The sequence below is a fragment of the Microcebus murinus genome, chromosome 6, assembly GCF_040939455.1.
Source record: "Microcebus murinus isolate Inina chromosome 6, M.murinus_Inina_mat1.0, whole genome shotgun sequence".
NCBI lineage: Eukaryota > Metazoa > Chordata > Mammalia > Primates > Cheirogaleidae > Microcebus > Microcebus murinus.
In genome coordinates, this window is record NC_134109.1 from 106,182,831 (window position 1) to 106,204,809 (window position 21,979).

The 21,979-nt window shown below is 36.0% G+C and overlaps 1 protein-coding gene and 1 pseudogene across 5 annotated transcripts in view; both read left to right on the forward strand.

Annotated features, from left to right (window-relative positions):
* Positions 1–16,417, forward strand: part of LRRC49 (leucine rich repeat containing 49) — a 119,428-nt gene extending 103,011 nt beyond the window's left edge. For 2 of the 5 annotated variants that reach the window (XM_012768305.2, XM_012768306.2), the window contains 2 exons: positions 1,366–1,519; positions 15,580–16,417. In XM_012768305.2, coding sequence (XP_012623759.1) covers positions 1,366–1,519; positions 15,580–15,783 — 358 coding nt within the window. In that variant the 3' untranslated portion in view covers positions 15,784–16,417. The remainder of the gene's footprint in view (positions 1–1,365; positions 1,520–15,579) is intronic. The other 3 variants (XM_012768309.2, XM_012768311.3, XM_076004515.1) reach the window with 2 other exon arrangements.
* On the forward strand, positions 5,325–14,503 carry LOC142871416 (EEF1A lysine methyltransferase 1-like; annotated as a pseudogene).
* Positions 16,418–21,979: the final 5,562 nt, after the last annotated feature.

The following is a 21,979-nucleotide window of genomic DNA, read 5'->3' on the forward strand; positions in this document are numbered from 1 at the left end:
TGAAATGAGCATATTAGGAAAAAATAAAGGCTGAAAATGAATGAGAAAAACATTTATCTCACCAAACTAGAAAAAGAACAGCAAAATAACCCTGAAGAAAGTTAAAGAAAAGAAATAATGATGTTAAAGACAGGATTACTGGAAGGTTGATTTGTGAAATGACTAATAAAAGTGATAGAAAAATGTATGTGGGCATTGTTTTTATAATTAAAACATTAGATTCAGGAATAGATCTTTATCAGCATTTATTTTCTTTATGAAAATGAGAAAGTTATACTACCTAAAAGTATCCACTAAAAAGGACAATTAGGTAAATTGTGATCTCTATCACAAATGACTTTTATTCATTTATTAAAATGATCATTTTTAATGATAGAGAAAATGCTTGTTATATAGCATTAGGTGAAAATAGTACACAAAATTGGATGTTTAGTATGATCTTAACTTTTTACAAAAATGTATGGAAAAAGCCTACAAAGAAGTATGTTGAATGTGAACAAGGTAATAGATTTAGATTTATGACTTATGAGTGATTTTTATCTATTTATTCATACTTTTCAAATGTATACTTCCCCAAATTCCTAAAATAATTATGTTATACTTTTAAATGAAAAAAGAAGAAATTTAAAAAAGATATATCCCAATCTTGTTCACAGTAAAGTAGTAGTATCACTTCATTTAGAGACACCCTAAGTGGTGGAAATCAGAAATCAACTGTCATGGAGGATGAGTTGCAGTCCTCTGGAATTCTGGGCTGATGGCTCTGTAAGTGCTACTGTGAGCACTATGTACGTCCCTCTTCGTAATCAAATACGGCTTCTTGTTTCATTATTTAACCTCCATATCTTGCCATGATATGCTAACAGTTGGAGGTTTTTTGGTTTCCACTTGTTTTGTTTTTGCCTAAACTTAAACCAGTATCCCATTCCATTTTCTAGCTATGAGTAATACTACTGAGGAATTATAAACTATTTGTGTGATTTACGAGAGGTAACTAACATGTTTTATGGGATATGAAGACTTTGAAAGTTTGCCATACTATATCCTTAATTGGGTTTTTTTATGCTCTGTGATTGTGTAATTTTTGTATTGATTTTTATTAAGGTGAAGTTTTTTTTCATTTTAGAAATGCTTGAGACATGTTTATGTTGATGATTGGTTGTTATGGAACAGAAGAATTTGGGTTCAGTAGCCTAATTAGTAGAAAGATTAGAGTACCAAACTGAGGTCAAATAAATAATAAACTCAAACTCACAAAACAGATGTTCAAAAAAGCATGTGCTCCCCTCTAAAGTCAACAAAAATAGATATGTTTTAATAAGTCTGGTAAGTAACATTCTAAATCTCTACACTGTCTTTCTACAGGAAAAAGCAGTTCCGGTATCTGCTAGAAACCAAAGGAAAAAAACCTGGTATTGTCAATGAAGAAAATAACGATAGTAAAAGACTTATAGGAGAAAACACAAATCGTGCTACATTAAATTATACCACAAGAGACTTTTATAATGAAAGGCTAGAGGTAAACTTATCATTAATCTGGGAATCTAGTGTGCGGATATATCTTATATGGCTTGAGATTTAGGGGTTGTACATTTCACCCCTAGTCAGTTAAGGGAATCTTTTTTTGTTTTAGAATGTTTGTCAGCTTTATATACAAAGCTAGGGGACAGTAAGCACCAAAGTATTAGGAAGAAATATAGCCCTGAGATGAAGAAGAGCCCATGGTTCCAATATCTTTATTTCAGCAGAAAAAAAAGTGTTCAAAAGAAATCTGTATCAAAAATCTAGACCAAAATAGGATCATGTAGTATAATTTCAACCCATTCTATTCCCAATATAGCTACTTACCCAGGAAAACTAGAAATGATCCCTATTTTTTTACATGTTCAAATGTTTATTGGGGAAATACAATGTTATGGTGCTATGGTAGCTACAAAGAAGAAAAGTGTGTAGTGCCTACGCTGATGGAGCGCATAGGAAACCTGAAGAAACAAGTCATCTAAATAACAAGAGTTAAGATTCTTCAAGTGATTTTGAGGAGACAAAAGGGCAAAAGAACAAAACAGAGATCAGACACATTTATTGAGCATCTGTGACTTATGAGCAAGGCACTGTGTGAAGAGATATACCCATATAGAAATACACATTTATGTATATAATTATATATTTTCTCACACGGGTTATATATAGATATAGATAAATAGATATAATAAGAGACATATCTCTCTATATATACATACTTCTAGAGACAGAAATAGATATAGATATATCTATATATCTCCTCACACAGCTTAGATATAGATATATAAAAAGATGGATAGATATAGAGATATCTACCTATATCTATATTTATATATCTCTCTAGAGATAGATATATTAATAGATTTATCTATGTATCTCCTCCTGGTTATATGTATATATATTCTATATATACACTCTAAATTATATATAATTTAGATGTGAAATGGCCAAACAAGTGGTTTTCAAATGTTTTTTAACAGCTGTGGAATCTTTCTTCCAACCATAATTGTAGTTAAAAACCCAGTATACCGAAACAAAACAGCAGAACTATTGTCATTATATAGGAAAAGTAGGAGACTCAGAGTTTCATTTGATTGGATCTTCTATTCTTTTACTTTCCCTCACCCTACTCATAATCTTGAAGTGTCCCTTTGGAACTCATAGGGCTCTAAGGATTATAGCTTGAAAATTACTTGAAAATTCGATGCCACAATATTTTTATAGCTTCCTAAAAGATGTTCAGATTCTGCTTTAAATTCTTCTAGTGCAAAAAAAGTCAGTGCTTCATGTGGTAGTTGTCTATCACTGAACAACTCTGAATGTGAAGAAATTCTTATTCATATTAAACTTAAATCTGCCTCCTAATAACTTTCACTTATTGATCCTAGTACCACCTTATGTAGTAAAGAGAATAAGTCTCTTCCTTATGAAAACTCTCCAATTACTTGAAGTTAACTACCCATTTCATCTTAGCCCTCTTCACATTCATACTTTCACTCATTCAAAAATCATTTATTGAGCACCTATCATGCACAATGAACTGTGAAATATACTAGGACTATAAGAAGACACTGTCTTTGACCTCATAGATCTCACATTCTAATGGAGGAGATAGACATATATCATTATAAATCAGTATATCAAAAGAGTAGAGGAGGGATAGCTAATCCAAATCTTAATAAGAAGGGAGGCTTCCAAAAAAGAAGCTGCCTGGTATGAGTCTTAAAGGATAAAATACAGCTACATGGCAAAGGTAAAGGGGGCAAGTAGAATAGTAAAAGGCATGGAAGTATGAAACAGATAAGGAGAGGGCCAGGAAATATAAGCAGTGCATTGTTGTTGAAGTACAGAGATTGAGGAAGATAGTGTTAAAAGATAAAACCAGAAAGATAATAAGATTATTTGAAAGAGTTTGAGTATAATCCTTTAGTCAATAGGGGTTTCCTGGTCTTGCCAGAAAAAGGAAAATGAAAGCCAAGCTGACAAAATTATGAGTCCCTCTCTTCCTGAACACAGTTGTAAAAGATGTATACAGTCCTCCTTTGGCATGCATGGGTGATTAGTTCTAGGACCTCCTGTGGGTACCAAAATCCACTGATGCTCAAGTTCCTGATATAAAATGGTGTTGTATTTGCATATAACCTATGCACATCCTCCTATATACTTTAAATCATCTCTAGTTATTTATAACACCTAATAAATGTAAATGCTATGTAAATAGCTGTTATACTGTATTGTTTAGGAATTAATGACAAGAGAAAAAGTCTGTACATGTTCAGTACAGATGCAATTCTTTTCCTAATATTTTTGATCCGTGGTTGTTGAATCCATAGATGTTATACCCATGAATATAGAGGGCTGACTGTATTCAGAAAATCTAAATATGCTAATTTTCATAAAAAATTTAGAAAAATATCAAAGAGCTGCATTCAAAACAAGGACAGCTTCATAAAGAAATCTACCAACTCTTTAAGGAACAAAAAAATTCTAATGATTTTTAAATTATTCAGGAGTTTTGAAAAAGAAGAAAAACTTTTCCATTTTGTTAAGGCAACCAGCATAACATGGATTATAAAACCTGCCAGCATTACATAGGAAAAGAAAAGCCAAACCACACACTTAAGAATATTGATGTAAAAATTGTTAAAAAATGTTATCAACCAGAATACAGCAGAATATTTAATGAATAAAAAACAAGTGCTGTTCATCCTAGAAATGCAAGAAAGTTTCAATATTAGTAAATGAATAGATGTGAAAAATCATGATTATTTCTGTAGACATTGAAAAGGAATTTCATACAATTCAACACCTATTCTTAATTTTAAGTCAATAAATAGATGGACACTAAATAGTAAGTATCATGTTGATGGGGAAACTCTGGAAATATTAGCATTACTAGTAGGCAGAATTCTAAAACGGCCTCCATGATTTCCACCCCCTGGTATCCACACTATTGGTTTTTTTGGTTTTTTTTTTTTTGAGACAGAGTATCACTTTGTTGCCCAAGCTAGAGTGAGTGCCGTGGCATCAGCCTAGCTCACAGCAACCTCAAACTCCTGGGCTCAAGCAATCCTGCTGCCTCAGCCTCCCAAGTAGCTGGGACTACAGGCATGTGCCACCATGCCCAGCTAATTTTTTCTATATATATTAGTTGGCCAATTAATTTCTTTCTATTTATAGTAGAGATGGGGTCTCCTCTTGCTCATGCTGGTTTTGAACTCCTGACCTTGAGCAATCCGCCCCCCTCGGCCTCCCAGAGTGCTAGGATTACAGGCATGAGCCACTGCACCCGGCCACCCACTATTGTTTAATCTCCCCCTCTCCCACCTCTGGTGTGAGTAAAACCTGTGACTTGCTTCTAACCAATGAATATGGTCAGGGAAAATGAGATTTATAGATATAATTAAGATCCCTAATCAGTTAAATTTGATTTAATGAAAAGGGAGATTATCCTGAGTGAGCCTGACCTAATCTGGCAAATCCTTTAAAAGAGGATTCAAGCTTTCCCTGAGAGATTTTTCTGTTGTCCTTGAAGAAATAAGCCATCATGTTCTGAGAGGGCCACAGGGCAAGGAACTATGAGAAGCCTTTAGGACATGAGAATAGCCCTTGGCTGATAGCCAGACAGAAAATGGGGACTTCAGTCCTTAAACTACAAGGAATTGAATTCTGCCAACAACCACTTGAGCTTATTAAAGGACTGTGAGCTTTAGAAAGGAACACCACCTAGCCAGCACATTAGTTGCAGCCTTATGAAGTTCTGAGCAGAGCACCTAGCTCAGTCATGCCCTGGCTCCTGATACATGGAAACTGAGCTGATAGATGTGTGCATGTTGTTTGAAGCTGCCAAGTTTGAGGTAATTTTTTAGATAGCAGTGGAACACTAATGCATTATTGAAGTCATCAAGACAAGAATTTAGCAATACAGACAATACAATTAAACAAAAGAAATAAATCAGTGATAAATTGAAAAGAAGGGAGTAAACTTACTTTTACAACAATATTATTGAATATTTAGAAACCCCAAGAGAATTAATTTAGAAACTATAAAAAGCTGTATATTACCAATAAGAAGAAGAAAGAAGATATAATAGAAAAAACCTAACTCACAGTAGCAACACAAAAAGATAAAATATCTTGTAATAAACTAATAATAAATATGTAAGAGCTATATAAAGAAAACTTTAAAACATTGTCAAAGCACACAAAAGATTTATACAAATAGAAAAACCTACCAGGTTTTGGATAAGAAGATGTCAAGTAAAATGTCTATTTTCCTTAAGTTAATTTAAACATTTCATATTATCCCAACAAAAATACCAAAAATTTTTTGTTGAGGCTTTTTTATTTTTGACAAGTTGATCCTATCGTACATGTGGAAAAATAAACTTACATAACCACAAAAACTCTGAAAAGTAAGCACAGTGAAAAAAAAGGCTAGCACTGCTAGATATTAAGGTATATTAGAAATACATCAATTAAAACAGGATAGGTATAAAAAGATAGTCAAATGTAATAGAATGGAAAATTCAGGCATATATCCAAATACAGAAGAGAATTTATTATATAATGAAGAGAATGTATTATATTATATAATTTATTATCAAACAAGTCAGGTAGACTGTCCAGTAAATAATTTGGGGATAATCATTGAACTATCTGAGAAAAAAGAAAAGTTGGATTCAGATGTCCTATCTTACACCAGCATAAATTCCAAATGGGTCAGAAATTTTAAAGTTTTATTAAAAACCTTAAGCATAAACATGCTAGAAGAAACCATGGAAACTTACTTTGTAGACTAGGGATGAGAAAGATCATGAGGGGAACAAAATAAGCAAAGAAAAAAATGACAGATTGGAAAAATAGTTTGTAACTAATTTCCCTAAATTATAAAGAGGTTTTAGAAATCAGTAACAAAATGGCCAACAATCCAATGTAAGTTGTAATATCTATTCAAAAATAAAAATTTAAAATAAGATATCATTTATCATATCAACAAACACTATAGGCATGAATAATAAAATATGTTATAGAGAAAATTATGAAATTTTATTGAAAGTCATTGAAGAAATACTAAATAGATTAATTTTATGGACAGAAACTTTCTACATTATGAAGATGGCAAATCTTTCTAAATTCATTCAAAATATAAGGTTTGGACACAGTTATTTGTGGAACTTCACTAGCTGATCTCGAAAGTTATTTGATAGAGCAAAGGACCTAAAAAATACACAAGAGTAAAGGTGGAGAGAACTTGCCTTACCAGATAACAAGTATTATTATAATACTATGGCAACTAAGGCACTGTAGGGATAAATAAATAGACCAGTGGACAAAACAGAAAGCCAGAACTATCCCTGTATATGAAGAAACTTTATACAGATAGTAGGTATTACAAACTACTAGAGACAGACCATTTAATATTCCTCAGTAATAATACTGAGGAAATGGGATATCCAGTCAGAAAAACACGCAACTCTTCTTCACATCATACAATAAAAACTTACCCCCAGATCAATAAAAGCCCAAGTATGAAAAGCAAAACTTCAAAGTTCTTTATTTTAAAATAGGAGAAAATCTTTATAGACCTTGGTTGGGTTGAGTATGATTTTTTTCACACCACCAGTGCACAAACTATAAAGGGAAAATATTTGATAAATTTGGCAGTCAGGCAGCTCGTAGGGGCAACTGTGCATTTGTAGCTGGTTAGAGACAGTTTGTGAAACGAGTGACTCAGAAGATGATGACCCTGCAGCTTTCCACTCACACCTTCGCAGCTCTCCAGGAGTTTTATGCTGGACAAAAACAACAAACTGACCTAGGTGGGGATGATAAATATAACATTGAAATAATAAAAGAGAATTGGTGACAGGGTTTCACTCTGTCACCCAGGATGGAGTACAGTGGTATGACCATAGCTCGCTGTAACCTCAAACTCCTGGACTCAAGTGATCTCCCAGTGTCTGGAACTACAGCAATTGAGCCAGTTTTGGTATAGTCAGGAAACTGCTTTGTGACTTGCATAAGAAGCCATTGCTGCTTCTGGAGAAGGTAGCATGTTCGAGTGCCCCCAGCGTTTACCAGAAACTCAGAGAACTGCATAGAGAGAGAAGACTTTTCAATATGCATGTTTGAATGTGACGAAAGATTTGCCATGTATGGAGAGGAGTTTATCTTCTATGATTACTATAATCCATTGGATTTACCCGAAAAAATTGCTGCACATAGTTTTGACATCATAACAGCGATCCTCCCCATCTTCCTGAGGAATGTCTCAGAAAAATATCAGAAACCATCAAGTACCTGACTCGGGGCAAGATTCTGCTGTGCACAGGTGCCATCATGGAAAAACTGGCAACAGAACTCCTTGGAGTGAAGATGTGCAAGTTTATTCCAAAACATACCCGAAACTTAGCAAACGAGTTTTGCTGTTATATGGATTATGAATCTGGGCTAGACTGCGCTGTGATCTCTAAATGCAGATAATAACAAAGCACAGTAAAGGACCCCTCGCACATTTTCGTCTCTTTTTATTTTCTTAGTAGATTGAGAAGTTATAACCTCCTTCCCTACTCACCAAACAGGAGTTGTCCCTGGCCTAATTTTCAAAATAAGGGCGCAACCTCTCATAATCGTTTCCTTAAGGAGGGTATCCCTAGAGCTAAGTCATCTTCTGCCAGGCTGAATTCATGGAATTAGAGTTCAAAGAAATCTTAGAACCTGCCTCATCTACTCTCCTTAACATATGTAAAAACAGAAGAACAAACAGCTTTGTGGCTTGCCCAAGGCCTTCTGAATTAGACAGGACCTTGGCCTCTGCCTCAGGCCATAAGTTCCCTAAAAATGTGCTCCTTCTGTGTGCCTGACGCAGTCTGGTAGCATCCTAGGGCTCATGAGGCCCCACCCCTGTCCAATTCGAGCCCCTCAAGAAGAAACAATTTGCCTCCATGAGGTAAGCTGGTAATCCAAGGAGCTGGTATCTGAGTGCCTCTGGGAATTCTCCTCCTCTTCCCAGTTCTGGGAGGGCTGAGAGGGTAATGGGAACAGAACGCAGGTGTTCTCGCTCCAAACTGCCTGAGCAGATGAAAGTGCCATCTGTAAACCAAAACCCAGAACCAAAAGAGGGGCTGGGAAATGCGTGGAGTCTCACTGTTCAAAGCATATTTGTCATACACCCACACCACGGAGGACTTCAGTGGCTAGAAAGGATGAACTGTTGGTACATGCAACTGGGATGGACCCCAAAGACATCAACTGAGTGAAAAACTCCCAAAGATCACGCACTGGATGTTTCCAGTTATAGCATTCTCAGAAGGGAACAGTTTAGTGGTCGGTAGGGATCAGGATGGATGTAGAGGGAGTTCTCTGGTACTTGCTTGGTGGTCTGTGTCTTATCCATAGCGGTGGTTTCATACCTCTGCACATGTGACAGCATTACATAGAACCACACACACACACACGCACATATACACACAAATGAGTGTGGGTAAAACTGGTTAACTCGCAATGTGGTCTGTGGGTTGAACCAGTATCTGTTTTCTGGTTGGTGATATTGCACGGGGGGAAAGTGGGAAAAGGGTATATAAGACCTATCAGTAGTATTTTTCCAATTTCGTGGGAATCTACAATCATTTTTAAATAAAAACTTTCAAAAAATTTGGCAGTCAGGGTCATTGGTTTTTGGTTTTTGGTTTTGGGGCTTTGTTTTGTTTTGTTTTTAGCGAAAGGGGTAGTCTCTCTATGCTGTCTAGTTTGGTCTGGAACTCCTGGGCTCAAGGAATTCTCCTGCCTCAGCCTCCTAAGTGGGTGGGACTATAGGCATGCAGATTTTTAAAAATAAAAATAGCTTCAGTTAAGTTAAGTAAGTCCTGAGTAAAGTGGATTTGAGCAATAAATAAGCAATGAAAAAGTAAAGATAGGGAATGTTGACTCCTATTTTGAGAAATTTTAAAGGGAAAAGAAGGAATCTGAAGTCTCATAATATTTGGAAAGAACACTAGGCTAACAATCAGGAGACTTGGAACTGAGCCCCTTATTCAACCACTTATTACCTGAAAGACCTTGCCCAAGTCTCTTAATCACTCTCTCTTGACTCAGAGCCCAGCATTCCTTCATTTATACCATGCTCCCCACATCTTGAAAAATACTTAAATCACTACAGCACAAAGTGCTCAGTCTCTCTCTTCTGTACATCTCGAGTCGTTGAGAAAATTTTTTGAGGTGAGCTCCTCACAAATCAGGTTAAGCAGACCTTTTCATTATACATGTCATAATTCTGTTACTTGGTAGTTGTCCATCCATTCTCCTAACTCATCTAAAAAAGATTTAAAATGGACATAGAATCAGAGTGCTGAAAGGGACTTATAAAATCTAATCCTCTTCTTAGACCAGGGGTAGGGAACCTGCCACATGTGGCCTTCTAGGTCTTTAAGTGTGGCCTTATGACTGAATCCAAATTTTACAGAACAAATCCTTTTATTTCTATTAATACATTTTTATTTGTCTTTTATATTTTTATTTTATTTTTTAAATGAACGTATTTAAAATACCAAAGAATAAAATAAGTTTCAATGAAGTAATTGTCCCAGGTTGACTGGTACAATTAGAACATTAGTAAGCCATAAAGGCTAAATTGATGGCTGCTACATTCATGATTTAGTTCTAACTTCCCTCACCTGACTGGCACCACTACCAGGAGGCTGGTTGGCGAGAGTTTATGGGGGTCGAGTACATCAGTCTGTTATCAGCTTTCGACAGTGGTGCACTGTGTTTCTGTTTAAAGTGGAATTTGTGAATACTTGCACAACTTGACAGTATTTTTTAATGCTGTGCGCTTAACAGCCCATCATGTCAAAGAAGACTAAGAGAATACTCAAGGAAGAAAACAAATTTTTAATGATGATTGGGAATTGAAATATGATCTTGTTTCTGCTAAAGATAAGATGATTTGCTTGCTTTGTGATACTACAATGTCAACATTAAAGAAATCCAATGCTCATCAGCATTATAACACTCAAAAGGACCTCAAATATTTTAAATTACAGGGAGAAGGTGCAAAAGGTTGTATTGAAGAAATTAAAAGATGAAAAGCAAAACAAAGACAATTCCTCCAAGCAGCAATAAGACCTGGAAATAATGCCACTGAAGCAACTTATAAAGTAGCTTATATACTTGGGAAAAAGGGAAGCCATTCAGTGATATAGAGATTGTGAAAGAATGCATTGTCAAAGTTGTAGGATGCTTAGACCCCAATAACGTTTCAAAGTACAAACAACTGCCTCTTTCAAGGAGAACCATAACTAATCCATAGCGTGAATTAGCCTTTAACATAACAGAACAACTTCACGCACTACTTCAAAAGGAAAATATGTATTATTCAACTGCTTTGGATGAATCAACTGGTACTACTGACTCAGCGCAGGTTTTATACTTCATTTGGATCATAACAGATTTTCTTTGCTATGAAGAGTTACTAGCTTTGGGCACTCTTGCAAACAGAACATGGGGAATAGATATCTTCAACAACTTTCAAGATAAATGTTTTGAGGTTGGACTGAATTTGGTAAATTTAGTGAGTGTATGTACAGATGGTATACTTTCCATAACAGGAAAACATGAAGGGTTTATTGCACAGATAAAAAAAAAGTATAAACAGATCCAGATGCTCTCATTACTTTTCATTGTATCTTTCATCAGCAAAATCTCTGTGCTAAAGCTACCATTGTAAGTGACACTTTGCAACAAGTTACAGGGCATAATATGGCGAGTTCCATAACATGCTAAAGTTGAACGATGAGGTATTCAGTGTGGATTTGCCATATCATTCTAAAGTGTGTTGGCTATTGCAGGGACAGGTATGAGCCAAAATTTTATCTCTGTGAGAACAAATAGTTAAATTTTATGAAGAACAGAATCAGCAATGTGAATTATTAAAAGAAAATTTCTATAGGAATACAGCATTTCTGTGTGATATCATACCACATCAAAGTGACTTGAATATTTCTTTGCAAGCTAAGACTAAGTCTATGTATAATATGAGGCAAAAAATCCAAGCATTTCAAAAAATGCTATCTTTTTTCAAAACACTTCTTCAAAAGGAAATTTTGGATGAACATTTTCCCCAGTTAGCAAAGGTCATTGATGAGCAGGATGATATATGTGAATCATTTGAAGAATAGGCAGCTATTATAGACCTTTAATAGTGAAAGGTTCAGTGACTTTGAGAATCATGACATCACACTGAAATTAGCGTTTCAGCCTCACCTAGTTGGTATCCCTAAGGCACGTAAAGAACTACAGATGGAATTGATTGATCTTTAAGTAGATGACATTGTAAAGTCATTGTTTGATGCTAAGAAAGACCCAAGTGAAATAAGGGAAAATGCAGTAGAATACCCACACCTTCAGCAACATGCCCCACAATTGTTTTCTTGCTTTTCAACCACTGATTGCTGCAAATGTACATTCTCCTACCTAACACAAACCAAGATGCCCTTAAGGTCACAAATGACTGATATGCATCTAGAGGATCAACTGGAACTGCAGACCTCCATGCTGCTACCAAATATTCAAATGCTTTCCAACAAAAAGCAGACACAACAAAGTCATTAAACGGTTAGTTAACTTTAAAATTAACAAATAGTTCTCATTTTTGAAATTAAGTACATAGTTAGATTTTTATAAAATAATGTGCATTTTTAAGTATACCTAATTGAAGTTTCTTGAATGTGGCCTTCTTTGATTATACCTAAATTAATGTGGCCTTCCAACATGAAAAGGTTCTCCACCCCTGTGTAAATGAGGAAAACCAGAAACTCAGGTAAATTACTCAGGTTCACAGTGGATTATTGACTGAGCTGCCGCTGTAACTGAGACCTTCTGATTGCTGACCTTGGACACTTCACAGTTTATCATGGTGCTTTCTGAAGTCTTCTTGACCACCCCAGTGCAAAAGGCTCTCTCTCTTCTCTAAACACTAATTGTATTTGCTCTCTGTCATTTCATTCAGCACTTAACTGTTTTATCTCTTTAGTTAGCTTTTTATATGTGTAAGCCGTCTCCCAACTAGACTGCAAATTCTTCAAGAACTTGATTATTCTCTAGGGAAATATTAATAGATGATGTTTAATCCTGAGCAAATCTCTCAACCTCTATAGATCTTATTTTGCACTTATAAAATAGGGATGTGGATTAAATCCTAATACAAATACCATTATAGTTAAAATTGTTCTATAACAAACCTCACCATTGACCTACCTTTTTTTCCAAACCATCTTCATAACAAAATTCTAGTTCAATGAAATAATATAAACAATATTGTATAGAGTTCATCTCATCAGGATTGAACTTGTAAAATACTTGCTTTATGAATCTCACGGAGATATTGTGGATAAAAAGGAATAAGCATATGAAAGCATTTGAGAATGGAAAAAGCATTATTCAGAGAGCCACAACTCTTTGACAGGTCAGGGCAAGAGAGGCATCTCTCATGTGCTTTTAATGGTATCATCCTGGACGGGCAGAGTGAGTTCTCCTGGCAGAGACCTGATGAGTTATTGGATATACTGCATGGAGATGTGGAGAAATTGGCTTGGAGGAGAGGAGAAATAATGATGTAAAAAATGCTTTCAAACAAATTACTAAATGAAAGGTTATTATAGAAAATATAATTTTATATCAACATATATGATCATAGAGAAACAATGGAAGAAACTGTACCAGGAAATTTAAAACACTAAAAATCATACTATGCCAATTATGAAAAGTTTATTGTAATTTGTATTATATATAAATGATTTAACAAAATACATCATTTCATTCTTTTAATTTTTGTTATTTCTAGATTATTATAACAGTTCTTCATCTTAATCATAGAACTTTGTCTTTTTTAAATTCAAATCCTGTTTTAAGAAATTTAGAAATCTGTAAGGGAAGCATTCATTAAATATGCACTTTGCCTTTTACTTGTGTAAATGCATTGCTTGTTATAAAATGTTGCTCATTCTAGTTACTGACCTCTAGTGATTCACACTTGTTCTTCTTTCTAGGGGCCCCTATGTAGCTCAGATTTACTGACTGTTAAAAGTGAACAACTAAATGCTGTTCTCATCAACATGCTAACTTAGTGCAGGTACCTAAGTCCCAGACTGTGGTATGGTTGGGGTTAGAGAAGTTAGGTTCATCAGAGAAATAGTCAGCTGGAAACATTTGTTGTTTATCACATATCAAAATCCATACATATTTTTATGATAGATCAACCTATGGCCTGTTGTTTTAGCACATGAACTGTATCAAATCAGCATGTTGACCCCTGGATGGTGAGTGATTATTTATATATGTTTTATATATCATAAGAAAATTCCCAAAATATACCTCTGTTAGGGAAAGTTAGTGCAATGTATACTCATTATTAACTTACATTAATTAGTCAGGAATTTAAAACATATTTGAAAAATCATAAACATTTGGAAAAAGAAAAACGGAAAAAAGTAGGAAAACACACTTACGGTCTTGCAACCGAAAGACAATCTTAATGACACTTCACTGTATTTTGTTCAATACTGTCTATGTGTTCTTTTCTAATTTTTAATAAAAATTTCAAATATACAGTGAAGTTGAAAGAATTTTACAATAAACGCGTACACCTGTACACCCCAAACCTCATTATACTATTAGCATCATACCATGCAACATACTTGCTTTGTTACATGTCTGTGTATCTATCCATTCTTCTCTCCATCCATAAAGCCACCTTTGGGTTTTTTAAATTCATTTTAAAGTATTTGTAGACATTAGTGAGCTTCTCCCGAAATAATTCTGCATGCATATCATTAGACTTCAGTATTTGATACAGTTTTTTAAGGTAAAATTAATATACTGAAATATAGATCTTAGGTATATAATTGCTGAGTTTTGACAAATGCATACATTCATAGAGCCCAAACGCTATCAAAATTTCATTTTGTGTTTTTCTTTTTTCACATAACTTTATAATATAAGCATTTTTCTTGTTATTATAAATCTTCATAGGTGTAATTTGAATGACAATATCTGTGATATTTTAAATTTAACTCTTTTAATTCACCTTGAAATTATTTTGTTGTTTCAATTTGAGTTAGAGATTTAAATGGATCATTTTCCAAGTATTAATAGTTAAATGTATTTTCTCATTAACATTTATTATTGCTTCCCTCCTTTGTATATGTGAATTATTTCCCTTGTAATTCTGATTATCTAATGTGTTGAATTGATTTTTCCATATGTATTTTGATACCTTCCATGATCATGCCTTGATATTCTCCAGAAGTATCAATTGCTAAAATAATGTTGAATTCTTACATTAAACAAAATGGCGTTGTTTTAGCCTCTGTGATGAAATTGGGACCCAATGGCTGAATATTCTCTGGCCCTAAACTTCCCCTGTTTTGTTTAGAACAGGTTTTTCATCTGTAGACTGTCAGACCCAGAAGTTGAGTGGGAACACTATTTCTTTAGAAGGCCACATTCTGGGTCCTAGGCCCACATATATTTCTTCTTTCTTCTTGTACACTTTTCCCCAACTTTGTCCAAATGGTCTAGGCCACATAAGTCAGTGTAATGTACCGTTCTATGCTTTTCTATAATAGAGAGTAAATTCGGAGTATAGGTATTTAAAGTATTAAATATTATATGGATATTAACTAACCTCATACCAATTAAAATTATCATTATCAGTACCCTGATACATTTACTCATGGAAGCCATGAGTGTGTGCATTCAGCTGACTGTGTGAGCTAAACTACCTGAACTGAGATAGGAGAAATAGTAGTTATGATTCAGCAATTCCAATAAACAGAAGTGGGAGTGGGCTGAGAAGTAAGGAACTCCTTGTTGCTGTCTTTACTCTAGCAGAGCTCTCTGACAGGAGTGGCTAGGAAAGAATTCCTGCTGTGAGGGGTAGGAGTGGGGGAGAGGGAAGGAGGATCAGAATAAACTTTCACGTTTCTGTGGTTCAGCTAATTGTTGCTTTGACTTTTGGATTAGTTATGATTTAATGCAAAACTCTCTTTTTCCTAACAGGAAATAAAGGAAAAAAAGAAGTTCTGCAAGATGTATATAGAGGACCTTGTGAAGGAAGCCACAGAAATCAACATGAAAAATGAGGCTTTGCAGAAGCTTTGGCCACAGATGTTCATTGAGCTTGTTAGGGATGCAGTCATAGAAATCCGCAATAAAAATTCCTATATGAAGCTGTGCCTACAGCAGATAACTGACCAAAAATAAAAATGGCTTTTAGTTACAGTTGATTTTGGCAGTTTTATTTTCTGAAGGCTGAAAATATGCAGGTTATACATGTTAAAACAACAATACTATCCTACAAACTAGAAAGACTAGCATCAAAGCATCATTGCCTACTGTTCTCATAAAGATTAAAAAGGAAAGCAGGAGAGGCAGGATTAATATTCTCTATATAATGACCAAACAACCCTTTGAAACTAAGCAGTTTTCAGAGATGGCGTGGCGCTGCATCTTCGGTTGTTGCATTGATTGGTGCCCTGCTGTAGCCCAAAGCACATAGCATTTGCCGATGATTCAGTACGAGCTGCTTCTACCTACTGTTCAGCTGATAATTTCAGTTATTTGCCTTTTTATTGTATGTCATGATTTAAAAGCCAAAAATATGTTCTTTTTTTATGGATGAAGAATAAACTTATCAATAAATTAGTAAAAAAATATGTTTGCCTTCTTAATTCAGTCTGAATTGTCATGTTTATTATGTTCCTCTTTAGCTGGGGAAGAGCCCTGCTATTCACCTATATGGGAGGAGGCCTTGTTCTCTAGGGATGCATTCTTAGGGTGCTACCGAAGGTCCTGGGAGTGACTGTGGGTGTAGAATATGAAAATGAGTTAAACTGAGGTATCATCAAAATAAGCTCCTGCACACACAGCAACCAAAAAAAAAAAAAAACACTGAGGTATCAAAAAAACGCTGTTTTGAGGGACCTTGAGTGAATGTAAACTGCAGTTACAAATTAACAAGTCTGCTTCTCAGAAAGGTATTTCATTCCATTCTTAGCTACTCTGGGGCTCTTTTCATAGGCATGCTTGTGTACCCGTGCCTCCAAAGTATTAGGAATGCATGGGTGAAAGGTTTTAATCTTTAAAATTTCATTTGAAGATCAAACGAGATACAAAAGGGTTTGGCCTAATTCATGCTGGTGAGGATGGTGGTTGGTAGCCTGATACCAAGGCTAGAGATGATATAATTTCAGAAAAACAATCTTACAGATCCTAAATAGAAATTCTCCAGTTTGCTCAGGTTTTGCCAGAAGCTGTTATGACTGCAGGACCACCATGATGTGGGTAAAGAAGAATAAAAGGTATAGGACAGCAAAGTCATGCAGAGACACTTTGGAAGGAAGCTGGGTAAGCTGCTATTATGGTTCTAAGAAAGACCCACGTCCTTAAGATCTCTTGGTCACCCTCCCCCCAGAAGGAGTGCTCAATTTTAGTAGGTTAATATAATTTTTCTGAACATGGCCTTTTAAGTCACACTGTCCTAGATTGACATCTTGGGACTTAAGCTAACCAGCTTACCAGCTTGTGACCTATCTGAACCTCAGTTTCTTCATAATAGTATCTACTACCAAAGATTATGGTTGAGGATCAAATGAGATAATGCGTGTAAAGCATTTCTCCTAATGCCTGGCACACAGCAAACGCACAATGAATAGAGCTATTATTATTCTTTTGGATGCAGGTTGAACCATAGGGTTGGTGCCCTAGGATAAGAAGAGCTATTGGTATTGCTTTTGATCCTTCAATCCCTCCAAATTGAAGCATATGGACCATTTCTCATCTGGCAAACAGTGATCTTTCCTGGAGTTTATATCTGTTTGGTGTAGAAATGAGATCCCAGCTTGAGGGTGATGTTGAAAGAAGAACCAAGAATATCTTGTTGGTGGACTTCTAGTAAATAGGAAAGATGTAAGAACCTGTGACTCCTCAGGAGTGTAACTGTTGCTTACTCTAGGCTTTGCAGGTGAACATCCTAGCTGTTTAATCAATCGTCTGTCCGGCTTCCTGCATGCTGCTTTTCTTCCTCTAACCCTCCTACCCCTAGTGCTAGAGATTTGACCCTCACATGCATTCTTGTCCCAGTCATTCTGGGAACTCGAGGAACCCTAAGTCAGCACTCAATGAATTGGCAGCAAGCCTGCCCAGCGACTGCCAGCTCTACCTAGACTTGCTGCTTTAGTCCTAGTAATAGGGTTTCTCTCTTGTTCCTGAAACCAAACTTCCTTACCTCTCAGCTTTGGTCTCTCCTTCCTTCCGACTTGAGTTCCCTCTTGTTTGCCCCCACTATCCTGTAATAATTTCTACTTCTTGAATCCTTATTTCATCTGGGCCCAAACTCCCAATGGCTGTGTTCTATCCAGTTCTATCCTCCAAACTCATTTTGTTCACTGGAGTTCCTGGCTGACGGTAATCCCCAGATGAAAGGACAAGGGGACCTGGGTCTGCTGGGTCTGGGATCAAGAGAGGGTGCTATGTTGTGAATGAGTGGTGATCCAGGGAATAAATTGCCCTTTCTACTTGGCATTTTCCAAGGTTTTCTGGGAAGGGGAAGAGAAGCACCATCCCACAGTCTGACACTGTCCAGGCTAGTGTGTGCTGAAGGATTGTTTTTTTCCCAAAAGGGATCTCAAACAGAAACAGTATTGTGGTTGCCTCAAAAGTAAAAATATTCAGCATCCTCCATTTGGGAAGATGCTGCACCCCATATTCTGGTTCAGCAACTGGATGTGTAAACGTGCTGCTAGATCTGGTGCTGGTTACTAAGTGCGCTGGTGGATCTGAGGCTAGTTAACGTGCTGCTGAGTCCGAGGGTGCTGCTGGTATCAGGTCACTACTTCCTGAGCTTCATTCCACCCATGGCCTGGCTTGTAAGACAGTGCAGCCCTGCCATGCTCCTCTTCTGTTCCCGATCAGGGCAGGGATGCTCTCCTCACTGAGTCACAATGATCATAACAAAGATTCATGGAGCAGTGTTTTACAAATGCAGCCTCTTTGTATGAATTCTCAGTCTCCTAACACCGTGTTATATGCATGAGAGCTCTCCCCATTTGAACTTTAGAAAACTGAGGCATAGAGAGGTTAAAAAACTCATCCGAGGGTCTTTCAGCCAATAAATAGCAGGCAGCACCCACATTCACGGTTAGTCTTAAGGATCTGGCACATGGGAAAAACTATGATGCCCACAGTCTTTCCTGATCTGCCTTCATGTTTGCTGTTATGCTGAAGAGTAGCAAATAAAAATGAGAATTCTCAAAATATATCCACCTATATAGCACATTGCAGCACATTAATAAGTACAGGATAAACACTAATGTAAAATGTAAGTACACATGTTATTTATTGTTTAGTGTTAAATGTATTAAAAGTAAAAAAAAAAATATTGCTGGATTCATACCAATAATGTGTAGAAAAGCAACCTGAGGAGGAGGCAAGAGCAATAATCAAATGAGGGAGGCCAGTGGGAAGGGTGCCAGGCAAGGAATAATAGGACTCAGATCAAAGTGGTAGCAGCAGAGGTGTCAGGAAGTGGTTCATTTCGGGTGTATTTTAAAGACAAAGCCAACAAGATTTGCTGATAGATTGGATGTGGGCTGTGAGAGGCAGGAGTCAGTGATGGCCCCAAGGTTTTTGGCTTCGGCAACTGAAAAGATGGAGTTGCCATCAACTGAGATGGGTGCAGGCTGTGAATGAAGCTCTTTCAGGAGGAAGATCAGGAATTGCATCTTGTGTACGTTGAGTTTGAGATAAATATCCAAGTGCAGGTGCTAAGTAGGTGTAATAGGAGTTGGGAGTTGAGGAGAGAAATACGGGTTGGGCCAGAATTATAAAATTTGGAGTCATTGGCATATAGCAGTACTTGTTTATGTTATCTTTATATTTAAGAAAATAAACCTATCACTTGGTTAGATTATTATCATAGTGTATTTGTCTTTCAATTTTGATTTATCTGTGTTTTTATTTTTGTGTTGTCTAATCTCTTACTGTTTCCTATATGATTTCTTTCACTGTAATTAAGCTTACTCAGAGAGTAGATAATAGTGTACCTATATCTTTCCATGCTTCAATTCCATGCTTATCTGTCACTAAAAATTTGGTGACACATCAAAATATATCGTATTTATCTCCTCTTTGGGCAAACCTGAGTTTTTATCCTTTCAGCTCACAGTTTAATATGATCTTCTTGGAGGAAACCAAAAAAGGAAGGAGGGAGAGAGGGAAAGAAGGAATGAAAGAAATGAAAAAAAGAGAGAGAGGAGAGGAAGGGAGGGGAAATGAATGAAGCTGGCTGGTTAGCAAGGCAAAATGCAAAATAGAATAAAGAGAGACTGCTCAGGAAAATATTACATTTAAACCTTGAAGAACAAAGGTTAGTTTTTGTAACCTGCTTTTATGGGTCAGCTGGAGATGGAGTGGTTACTGTTGCCAAGAAAGTTCAGAGCCAAGTTTGAAACTTGATCACAGTAACTATAGCTAAGCAGTATTGATGGAATATTTGTTATCTTTGATCCGAATTTTCCACTTATGTTTATGTTTTTGTGGTTCATTGTATGTGTCTTTGGTTGCAAGCTACCTCGAATTCTTTATGGAATGAGTTAAAGTATATTTAAAGCTCCAAAGATTAAATGACTCCTAAAAAACAAATTCACTCCTTGGGGAGCGGGATAGTTTTCAGTTTCTCTTCAGGAGACAATGAAACTATTTATTAATTCCTTACACCAGTACCTCTAAGCCTGAGCCATCAGAGTTGACTTCTTTTCTTTGTTTGTCTTGAAATATCTCAACGTGCAGCAATGCATGTAGAAGAATATCTCAAATAAATACCCTGGATCCACCACCAAGCATAACAGAATATTCTTCCACATTTGCTTCAGATTTTAAAAATAAAACATTACATAGATGGAGCCTCTGTGCACCCTCTTCCCTCCCTAAAGGTAATCACTATCCTGAACTTTATGCTTATACTTTCATGTTTTCATACTGTTCCTATTTGCATAGGGAGTTTATTGAATTGAGTTTTTATATTTCCAATTTCATATAAATGGTATCATGCAATATGTATTTTCTGAATCATTTTCACTCAATATTATGTTTCTGAGGATTATCTTCATTGATGGGAGTAATTCTACTTCTTCATTTTCGGTGCTATTTGATATTTGGTTGTATGGCCAATGCATGAGATATGTATCTGTTTCCTCTTGGTGGACATTGAGAAATTTCTAGTTTAAAACTAGTACAGACAGTGCTGCTTTGAATATTCCTGTTCACATGTGTGTTTGAGGGGTACATAATTAGCAGTGAAATTGCCGGGCCATATGCACACCTTCAGCTGCATTAAATATTGTCAAATTTCTTTCTAAAGTGATTTATTTCAATTATACTCCCAGAAGCAGATACAAGTTCCAGTTGTTCCACATATTCCGTCTCTCTCTTTTTTTTTTCCTGAAGTGTCGTGGCGTCAGCCTAGCTCACAGCAACCTCAAACTCCTGGGCTCAAGCGATCTTTCTGCCTCAGCCTCCCGAGTAGCTGGGACTACAGGCATGCACCACCATACCAGGCAAATTATATATATATTATATATATATGTTTTTAGTTGTCCAGATAATTTCTTTCTATTTTTAGTAGAGACAAGGTCTCACTCTTGCTCGGGCTGGTCTTGAACTCCTGACCTTGAGCGATCCTCCTGCCTCTGCCTCCCAGAATGCTAGCATTACAGGCGTGAGCCACTGGGCCCAGCCTAGGATTTTTATTTTTTGCAATCTAATGCATTAAAGGGAGTGTGTATTTGTGTGCATGTGTGTACTTGAGAGTGGCTTTTGTGTGGAGAAGAGATTGAGAATTTTTTTTAAAAAAAAGATAAATTTTATCTACAGTGAAATTTGATGAATTTTGAAAAACACAATCATCATCCCAATTAAGATACAAAACATTTTAATCACTTCAGAAAAGTTCTTTTAGTCAAGCCTTGCCCCTCCCCTATTAGCAACCATTGCTCTAATTTCTTTCACTATTGATTAATTTTGTGTGTTCTGGAACTTTCTATAAATGAAACTATACAGTAGGTACTCTTTTGTGTCTGTCTTCTTTTACCCAGCATAATGATTTTGAGAATCATCCATATTGTTTCATGTATCAATAATCCATTATTTTTTATTGCTTAGTATAAATGTCACAATTTGTTTAACCAGTCCATTGGAATGTTTCCATCTTGGGGCTCTTATGAATAAAGACATTTTTGTATGAATCCTCTTATGCAGTGGAGCCGTTGGGTCAGAATAGTAGTAAGTTTAACTTTGTAAGAAACTGTCATGCATTTTATCCAAGTAGTTGTACAATTTTACACTCCCTCCAGCAATGTATAGAGAGTTCTAGCAGCTCCAGATATTTGTCAACATTTATTGT